At 32.3% G+C, this 11,278-nt stretch overlaps 1 protein-coding gene across 1 annotated transcript; it reads right to left on the reverse strand.

Annotated features, from left to right (window-relative positions):
- Positions 1 to 48: 48 nt before the first annotated feature.
- On the reverse strand, positions 49 to 9,758 carry LOC128546796 (glutamate-gated chloride channel-like). The gene is made up of 6 exons (XM_053518143.1): positions 9,536 to 9,758; positions 6,704 to 6,780; positions 4,929 to 4,996; positions 1,851 to 2,080; positions 875 to 957; positions 49 to 464 (listed from the first exon to the last, which is right to left on the reverse strand). Exons 1-6 carry the CDS (start codon positions 9,667 to 9,669, stop codon positions 49 to 51), a joined length of 1,008 nt encoding a protein of 335 aa, XP_053374118.1. The 5' UTR covers positions 9,670 to 9,758.
- Positions 9,759 to 11,278: the final 1,520 nt, after the last annotated feature.

The following is an 11,278-nucleotide window of genomic DNA, read 5'->3' on the forward strand; positions in this document are numbered from 1 at the left end:
AATCCATCAACACTGTACATAGACTAACTTTTATTAGATAAGTATTGATTAGTTTAATGCCATAAACGACACTTTGTATTTATGTATACATACGCGTCCAAAATCGGAAGTGGCACAAACTTGTTCAGACAATATGTGCAAGTTTGCCTCGTAGTAAGACATTTCAGAAAGTTTCGGCCAAAGGTGTTGGTAGTTGTAAGAGAAGACTTTCGAACAATAATTTTGATACGGGTAGACGATTAAATACTGCCTCTCCTCCACACGTTCAGGAAGAACACCTATGCAAAATGAAAGCGAACGCATAAATATAGTGTTTAAACACAAATAACTACCTAAAGCATTATATGGTAACCAAAACCCACTCTTTGTTGAGCCTGGCTCCAACGATAAATGGTCGGCGTTGTCAATTATTACCGGCGGATCTCCTAGCCAGTAAAAAATAATATAATCAGCTGTGTAGGCATCTACAAAAGAAATAAGAATACGACATTTAGCCATCAATGTGACATTGATTACAATTTCTTATACATGTAGTTGTTAAAGCTTTATCATTCAATTTCATAATTAGATTTAATTTGCTGATATACAACGCAATTACCTTGAACAGCATAAACATTTCCTGCGTAAAAATATTGTTCATTTACATTTGAAATATACTTTGAAATTGTATATTGAATATCTTCATATCTTCCTTATCAATTGCATTTTTATTTGTATTGCGTGTCTGGTGGTCAATATGATATATTAACAGATCTGTAGTTTCTCCGAAATCATAACAAACAAAAAAAGAGCGACCTTTTGACTGTTTATATATACTAATCTGCAGACAAAATTATATATATGGATTTTGTTATTTATAAATAAAAAAACTTACAGCTTTGAATGATTACTGGACACGCCTGTGTGTCGAAGGGATATTGTTTAAGGTTCATTTCACAGTGAGATCTCGTATTCACCCTGAAAATAATGCAAAAAGCGTTTAAGCAGTGGGTAACAAATCGACTGTGTCGATCGAAAATCCCGAATAATAAAAAGGGGGTTTTCAGGAGAGGCAAAAAACTAACTTTTAGTGTTTTTTCCGCCTTAAAAAATAAAATACTGAATAATATTTTTTTTCAGATCAATTTCTGAAAAAAAGTAAACAACACAGAACATCCATACTTGCAATGCTAATCGGTATTTGGATGAGCTACATGTTCGAGTATTGAAAAGTATTGAAAAGACACTTGTAACGTAAGAAAATGTTGAAACTTACTATTTGGCCTTTTCCAATCAGCGAAATCAATCGGTTTTTTCTATGTTTCTCATTATTCGGTATTTTATTTCTTCGTGATTAACCCCAAATTGACTTATTGACCCCAGATTTGGAGAGAATATGCGCGGGAGAATGATGAACATTATTCGGCAAAGAAAAACATAGGCGTTTTCGTTATTCAAGACTTTCGATCGACACCGTCGAAATATGTTTTAGCTTCCAGTCAAAATCAAAACATCTACTTATGTTTCCAATCGTCACGTTGTCATAAGAAAAAAGTACTTTTTAAACATGGAAATTGCGATGCGTTAGAATGTTTCCCATTTTAACAGCTACCGTCAGTCTAAGATCTATATGTTTCCAAAATTATTCAACAATCGATCAATAAAAAACTTCTAATTCTACTTATTTTAATATTGTGTAATAAAACGATGTATTTGAGAATAAACTGTATGCACGAGCGAAAGCCATTTACATAGGATTACTACTTTCCGCCATTAGAATAGATACAGATATCTAATAATAGATTACAAAAGCATTGAAATCAAAACACCAGTTACATTACAGAGATGTTCTATATATACCATTCTCTTACCGCACACTGTACTGAACACTGCCATTTTCGTAAATGTAAACTAGTACATTCTCACTGAGCAACGCATGAATTTCAGAGTGTCTTTCATGATGGAAGAATAAGTCTGGAATCCAGATTTTTCCCACATCTGCGCTGCTTAGCTTAAGTGTTGTATAGTTTGTGTTATTAGCCGCATAGCTTAGACGTGAATCCACCCAGTTTACTCTCATATACATAGTACATTCATATTCCTGTTTAAACAAAACTTGCATTAGCGATTTAATCCTTTTCGAAATTAATATAGCTCCAAGCTTTATGCAAAACTAATTTAAGAACGTTGCCGATTTTAATTAAATAAATAGATGTACCCAGTTTAAAAATGTTTTGACGTTACATTAGTTTAAATGGTTATATATATTTTGGGAAAAAAAAATACACATAACATGTACAACAAATACATGGATTGCTAGTCTAGCCTGCTAGCTTAAATAAATTCCTTTCCAACATTGTAGTATATCAACGTAAATAAACATACCTGTTTATGAATAGTTTGTTTTTAAATACATAAACATGCTTTTCTTTAAATTAGTACATTAAATACAATCACATAGGCACATTAGAACAACAATATGAAAATAGACATAAGCTATATACAATATAAGATCAAGGTCATAGAAACAAGAAACATGACTATTCTGGTTTCATATTGTACTTCATAGGTGTTATACAGAATGATTTTGAGTTTAAAATTTCGAGTTTCTGGACCTATGCCGGGCCGTTAGACTGTACTGGAACAAGTAAAATATCACATAAAAGTGTTGTATAAAGTAAAGAAATCGAAATACTCTATAGATGATAAGGTTAATAATTTGGAAACTAATATGAATCTTCCGAAAATTCGTGTAACAGAAACGTCTGTGTCCCTCGGTGTATATGTATAACAACTTAATTGTTTTTCAAAAGCTTGCACAGAGTTAGATGATTTTATTATAGAAATTTTTATATTATAAAAAGATTGTTACAACATAATTACACTAACATTTTACTACAGATCGGACTAACTTTCAAAGAAATACACACTAAAAAATAATGATCTTACATACCTCGTATACTATCGGTAGATAACTACGAAACAAATCACGCATAATGTTTATTTTAATCAACCATTTGTACACATTGTTCAGTTATAATGTATCAACAGAGGGTACAATGAACCAATGTAAAGCACAACACTTGTGCTTCGACTGATCTTCCACAATTTTTAAAACTATAAGAATATCCTTTGTAAGCATAGGAACGCAACCAAGCAAAGAATTTAAGAGGCTCGGTTAGACTTTCCCTTTCCACATTCCCTCTTTAACACCATTCCCATTTTTAATATATTTCATATAATTTAAAGGTACATGTTGATAGACATTCGAAGCAACCCATCAAATATAAGCTCCAATACTATTTTTATTTTAAGCTGACCGGAATTATCAGAAACCGTCATGAAATCAAAGAAGCCGAGACGAAATAACAATTGAAATAGTATTGCGTAAAATTATCATGCAAGATTCTAAGAAGAAGGAGGCACAGATAAAAAACATGCGGCAGAATCCTATAAACGCCATCAACGCTTTTCTATTACTGTTGACATGTTCTTTCACCTAGCACGTAATGTTGTGATAAATCTGCTTAAGGTGTTTTTGTAATTTTGTTTTCCTATCCTACTATGTTACTTTCATAAAAATACATTGCTAAAAGTATGATACAGATCGTATTATATAAAATTGTGTCAATTGCGTATCTATTGGTCAATAACTTGAATATGATTTATTTACAGTTCTGTCGTTTCTTCGAAATCATACCAAACAAAATAAAAGAGCGATCCTTTTGACGGTTTGTATATACAAATCTGCAGACGAAAATATATATAGATTTTGTTATTTATGAATAAAAAAAAACGGCTTTGAATGATTACTGGACACGCCTGTGTGTCGAAGGGGTATTTTGTAAGGTTCATTTCACAGTGAGATCTCGTATTCACTCTGAAAAATGACGAAAAGCGTTTAAGCAGAGGGTAACAAATATGTTTTAGCTTCGAGTCAAAATCAAAACATCCCTCAGTGTATATGTATCACAACTTATTCGTTTTTCTAAAAGCTTGAACAGAGTCAGAGTATTTTAATTATAGAAATCTTTATATATAAAATGATTGTTACAACATATTGTTACACTAACATTTTATCACAGATCGGCCCAACTTATAAAGAAATACACACTTCACAATATTGATCTGACACACCTCGTATACTGTCGGGATGTAGTTAACTACGAAAAAAAATCACGCATAAGGTTTATTTTAATCAAACATTTGTACACAATTTTAATTTATATATCAACAGAGGTAATAATGAAATAATTGCAAGGCACAACACATGTGTGCCGACTGATCTTCCACAGCTAAGAAACTATAAGAATATAAATAAATCTGTTAAAGGTATTCTTGAAATGTTGTTTTCCTATACTACTATGTTAGCATATATATACATTTCATAAAAATGCATTGCTGAAAGAATGATACAGGTCGTATTATATAAAATTTTGTCAAATTGCATTATGAGCAAAATTTCCTTGGAAATGCAAGTTTGTTGCAAGTTTGTAAAATTATTTTATCACACACAAAATAAAAACATTTGAAATAGATCAAGGGGGCAGGGGACGCTAATTACAAACGTTCAAAAAGATAATCTAGCTTTATGTAATTGTGTTTTTTTTTATCTTCCCAACTAAATCTCTAACACGATATACGAAAACTGAAAAGTGTCATAAAATGGCTGTTCTTTGATTTGTTATGGCTAACAGTCGTAAGAGGTGCAAGACAAATAAGTGGTTAACTGGAGGAGCATTCTGGAAATAGGTGTTATATATGTTAAGATTTCAATAATTGGTCATACACTCGGACCTGTACGCTTGAGAAATTGTTATATATGTGCATATTTTGATACTTATAGCGTAACATGCTTTGCTTCCAAAACAGTTATCTACATTTAACATTTTGATATGTGGACAAATTGTGTTAAAATAGTAATGTCCCGAACTTTTAGATATACTTACCATATTAACATCACTTTCGGAATTCAAATCATAGATTGATAATTGAACATGCACATCTGTGGGTTTTACTGAAATATTTAACATACATGATTAAGTTAATGTCTTACACGTACAAAAAGGTATAGTATACATGTATAGTTTATAGAAATACTTAGACTTTCGGCTTTATTTGCCTATGTTATGGATGTAAACATGAAAAGCACAAACAACTTGTATGTCTGCTGTATAGTCTCAAAACTTGAAATTGCCTGTACGAAAATACTCTACCTAAGAAAGCATTTTTTTTTCTAATTTCATCTTGTTTATTTCATCACTGACAACTTATAATTGAAATTGTACAAAATGTTAGATTTGATCAAATTTAAAGCAATTGTAGACAGATGCAATTTCATAGTATTTTACAATATTGTAGTCACATGATGAGCAAATCCCTGACTGCAGTGATACAGAACGTAACTTACTACATGTACCTAGAAACGACTTTTAGTTCCATTTTCGTCTTGTCAAGCAGCCAGCCACCTCTACTTGCCTTTAGTCAGATTATGTAACTTAACACATGCTGAACTGTATATTAATTAAGCATTTGTTTATACTTACGCGCAAATTTCATATAAAATGTGACCCCATTAATGACATCAGATTGATTTGTTTCTCTTAGTGTTAAAAAGTATATCAAAATCAATAATATTCAAGAGTGTTCAACCAAAACAGCGATATGTGTATCATTTTTATACAAAGAATAGGCATCTAGAGCTATTGGACACACTAGTGCGTCGGTATCCGTAAGCTCGTATCTCAGTAATAACTTCTTAGAATGGATTAAAACTTCACACACTTATTCACTATGATGAACTGACTTAAACTGCTTATGTTTGATAACTCTATTCTGCTATTTCACATAATTATACCCATTTTTCGGACTTTTCAGGTTAAGGTTTTGTATATATGGTGGTATCTCAGTACCCACTAATGGGAATGAATTGAAACTTAACACACTTGTTCGCTGTCATAATTTGACACGCAGTGCACATAACTCTATTTTCCACTTTTACAAGAATTTACGACAAAGCAGTGTTTGCTTAAGATTTTGTATGTAAGCCGGTATCTCAGTAACCAATAATGGGAATGGATTGAATTCTACACACGTGTATACTGTTGTGATTTGATATGCGTTATACAGGATTCATAACCCTGGTTTGGACTTTTACAAAATTATGGCCCTTTTTATTTTATTTTCATTCAGTTGACAGGGCTGTTGAATAATTGCACAGTGCTGTCGTTCGAGAGGTTTTGTTAAGTTTACGCTTATATGCAACAAAGGAGTGTTACATTTGAATCGAGAAATATGTGTTTGTTATTTATCGAATTAATATTATGCTGTTACAGTCGCAAATATACCATATCCGAATAAAAGCCTCTTCTAACCTTTAACTTAGTTTGCAAAAAAATCGTACTGATGGCGCTACTTGTCACATGGCGAACATCACCCATTAGTTTTCTTTATCTGAGTTTTGTTACTTTAGGGTGATCTTATTGTAACTGTCATGGCTCTGTGTATTTGCGTCCAGTTGTTATAGTTGTTACGTTGTAGATAGATAATATGATTGCATTTTACATGCACTTTCAATTAGTGACAAACATTGTAGATAACTATGCATAATTCTCAAGGCTTATGTATTTATTAGGATTTTGTTTGATGACAATGAAACATGTCATGCTTTGAATGAAAGTTATGTACACAGACTCATACACAAAAAGTACAGAATGAAAGATACCTGACGTATCTTTTAAACCTGGAGGTAAATTGCTATCATAGTCATTTCTATTTAGCAAATAGTGAATCATATCAGACCTGAAAATACAAAATAAAACGTTTACTGGACTTTGTATTTATCTATAATTAGTGCCCTGAAGTGAAAATTCAGAACGTCATTTTCTTATATACAAAGAAAACCAAATCATTAACCAAAAGTAATCAAACACACGGAATTTGAATATCACCATGAACATAAAGAATACCAATAAAGATAATACTTTCACCTACCACATCTACATACCTTCTTACACACCTTACTACAGGAAGGTTAGCACATTTATGTTAGCAAGTACGCACTTGATGTTTATTTATTGCGTATCCATATCTTATTAACTAATAAAATATGGATGCGCATGAATTAGTATTTATCATAATCTCAAATGCACTACTTGCACAGCCTCTAGTATTAAAATAGATTTAAAACTTATTTTAAAAGCAGGTGCGTTTGCATTTTGATGACAGATAATTATTCCTAATTTTGCTTCAGTACAAAATGCACATTTTGAGCAATCTCTCAACTTTTTGCCGAAATCAAATGTGCGTACTCTTTGTCTACAGAATAGGAATAGGAACATTTTAACAAAGACGTTCATCTATTTAATACCGTGTTCCATCAGGGGCATTCTTGTTTCGTACTGTGGAATTGGGAAGACAGTGGAAATAATATGACGCGAAAACACAGAAATATGATGCAAAGTGCAATGAAAATATCCTACCTTCACATCGTGTTATCGCCTTTTAGACCCCACATGACCCAGTTTCAAACATGGCATAGAAATCATTAAGGTAAACATTCTAATCAAGTTTCAGTAAGAAAGGGTCATAAATATGGCTTCTAGGGTGTTGAAAAGCTATTCCTATGATTTGAGCGGGTGACCTAGTTTTTGACTCTATATGACGCTGTTTCAAACTTGGCCTAGGAATTTTCAGGATAAAAATTTTGATTAAGTTTCATGAAGATATGTTCATAAATGTGGCATCGAGAGCGTTAACAAGCTTTTCCTTTCATTTAAGTGGTGACCTAGTTTTAAACTTGTCATAGGAATCATCAACATAAACATTCCGACCACGCTTCATGACGATAGGGTCATAAATGTGGCCTCTAGGAAGTCAACAAGGTTTTCCTTTAATTTGTCCTGGTAACCTACGTTTTGACCCTGCATGATTTAGTTTCGAGCTTGGCCTAGAGAGCACCAAGAGCAACATTTTTTGCAAGTTTGTATCAAATCAAAGCTTAAGTGAAACCTCTAAATGGCTGAAAGTGCCCAAATAGAACATTTTACCCTTTTCAGGGACAGTAAGTTTAGAACCCATGATTGAATCTAGCCGGTGTTTCGAAGGAACCAAGATCTAATGTGAATTAAGTTGTGTGTAAGTATGGTTAAAATAAAATATAAAATGTCATCATGTACTCAAGGTAAACATTAACAAATTTTGCCATTTTCAGGGGTCAATTAGGGGTTTTAAGTACGAAACCTAGGATTAGACCTTAAGGATTTATCATGGAATCCAATATGTATTATTGTTAAAGATATCTTGCAAGTTTGCTTCAAATTGATAAAATCTGTACGAAATCCTTTGGAAGCATAGAATGCAACCAAACAGAATAATAACAGACTCTTTTTAATTGAGTCTGTTCATGAGAGGTAATGAAATGTCTGAAGATCCCTAGCACCGGCTTAAGTTGAACTCTGTTACATACATCTGTTGAATGGACACAATGATCCTTACGGGCCAGAACATGAAACAACACTGAATCTGAGTACGGGGAGACTTTTAACAGCCGCTTTAAGACACTTAAAGATTGCTGTTGTGATAGTTAATAAAATATGTAAAAAATCCTTTGGAAGCATAGAATGCAACCAAACAGAATAAAAGGCAGACTCGGTTTGTTTGGGTCTGCTCATGAGAAGTCTCTATATGGCTGCAAAAACTAAAACAACAAATTTTGACACTTTAAAGGGCCATAACCCTAAAACCCATGATGGGATCTGACCAGTGTTCGAACAGAATTGATCTTTCATACCAATACAAGTTATGTTAAGTTATATTAAAATTAATAGCAAAATGTAATCTCTATCGTGTTCATAAGAAATTGTGGATTGACGCCGTCGTACGACGGACAAAGGGCGATCACAAGAGCTTATCTTGTCACTACGTGACAGGTGAACTAAAAAAGTGGAAAAACACAGATCGCCAAACACAACATAAACGAAAATGTTGCAGGCTCGGTTTGATTGAGCCTGTTCATAAGAAGTAGTTACCAATTACCTTTCACCGGTTTACCAAATATTGTCATTTAAGCTTGTGTTTTCCTGTTTCTTTTAAATGAACAACTTATTGAAAATATATTTTGATCATTTGTAGTCACCGTTGCATAAAATTAAATTTTCATGAATTGTTTTCGTACTATTTATTTATTGACTGTAAATTATAGAAGGAAAACGTTTTAGCTTTAAAAGGACCAAAATAGATGGAAGTCATGAAATTCAATTAGACATCGGTGTATTTGGCTATAAAGTTCTATTACCTTTAATTTAAAACTTTAAATCAAATGTATTCAGTGCAGTTTTGGAATTTTGCCTTGGCAAAAGTTTTGATTTATAATTACTTATTCAAGTACTTGTATTTTTTACCATTTGACATCACTTACAATTGAAAAAAGTAGTATTGCATAAATTTTGTAAAATGATGCGATTTAGAGACACAGACCTGAAAATGAAGAGATCATTTCTGAAATGCTACTGTGCAGTATGTTGCTTTTAGTAACAGTGAAAATGTTTTATCTTACCTTGTTGGTGTTGTTGTACTTTCGTTCCCCTCGCAAGAAATGAAAGGTACATGGAAAACAAACAATATCCACGAACAAACGGACACAGCATAAAATGTATATTCCATCTTCGTATTTGCTATACGGCTAAACATTTTGTCAAGTTGTCTACACTTTGAAGTTAGATAGCTTTCGAGGTAAGATTAAGGTGTTGATCTGTAACAAACCGTCCAAAAATCCGTAATCTACCTAACCGCCTTATTATCCTGATATAATTAATCTGCACTGAATTAATTCGTGTTTATCATAAAGATAACTTATAATCAAAAGGACTTTATATCATTTATTATCAACACCAACTTCTTAAAACTAGGTTAAGTTAGATGATATTTCTTTGATCACATAATTATATTGTTTAAAAAATCTCGATCTGGTGAATGCCTTCACACTTCATTTGAATTTAAGGATTTGGCATTTTGTGTTTTCTGAACCCATTGTGCTTGACACACCTGTCTTCAACACAATATTTGGCATACCTTCCGGAATAGAGGTTCCTAGATTATACAAATGTGCATACATGTACCTTTGTGGTTGGCATGCAGTCTCTGATGCAATACAAGAATAGTGTCTATTTATTTTTTAAACATGCATTATTGCCATATGATATCGTCTGTGCATCCGTGAATTAGTACAATATAATTGTTAATCAGTACCTTTAATTCGGTTATCAATGAAAATTCAAACCATTACATATGGAATAATTCGGCAGTATGAATGCAAAACAAAACAATTTCAGGAACAATTGGTATAACAGAAATATGAAATATATAGACCAGTTCTTCGACATTCGGCAAAAATGTTTTTAAGGAATTATTGAAGCAAACCAAATTTTAGATCAAGAGGAACATGATTATCTTAACCATTTTAAACTAATAAAGAGTATTCCAAAAAGCAGCCTGAAATATGTCATTAATAATAGGGACAACACATTAATTAGTAAAATAAAAAAAATCATTGATGAACCTAACGAATTATTATTATGTACATGTTTAATCGAATTCACGGAAATTAGTACTTTGAAATTTGGAAAATGGCGGCCATCTTGATTGATTTGAATAGTCTGTGTATCTAAAACCCTATTTTGTTGGTAGCTTAACAAACTAAATTTTCGGGTGATTTAATTACTACGTACATAATTAGTATTAAAAAGACCTAAGCTAGCATAGAAGAGAATCATAGAAGTCATCAAAATATGAAAACTTAGGTAGCATTAACTCGCATGTATAATAATTTTGGATAAATTTGAAACAGCTATCATCTTGTATAAAGACTTATATTGCTGGATCTGATTCCCTTTTGAGGTACCCCATAAGGAACTTTCTTGAAATTTTTGCGGTCGTATCAGCTTTTGCAATATGTTCATCATTTCTATCCCACTAGCAAATACTACGTCTGTCATTATTCAGATCGCCCAGAGATGAAACACGAACCTTGGATTTGGCCAAATGGCATTAAGTTGCAAAGGTATTTAATTTTTAGTTAAATATTTATTCATTTTGTTCTCTTTATTGTAAGATTAGGGTTCAAAAGGTTTTTGAAGGATTAGAAGCTCTTAAAATTTCCGGCGTATGTATATGTACTACTATGGTTGGTGGGGTACCTCAACACCTACGTTTCTTAATTTCTTTTTCACCATCCAAATTATCGTTGTACCTTTGCAATGCTAAATTGTATTCATTACACACTAACATTGATAAAATCGTC

Source organism: Mercenaria mercenaria, chromosome 11, assembly GCF_021730395.1.
Source record: "Mercenaria mercenaria strain notata chromosome 11, MADL_Memer_1, whole genome shotgun sequence".
In the NCBI taxonomy this organism is placed as follows: domain Eukaryota; kingdom Metazoa; phylum Mollusca; class Bivalvia; order Venerida; family Veneridae; genus Mercenaria; species Mercenaria mercenaria.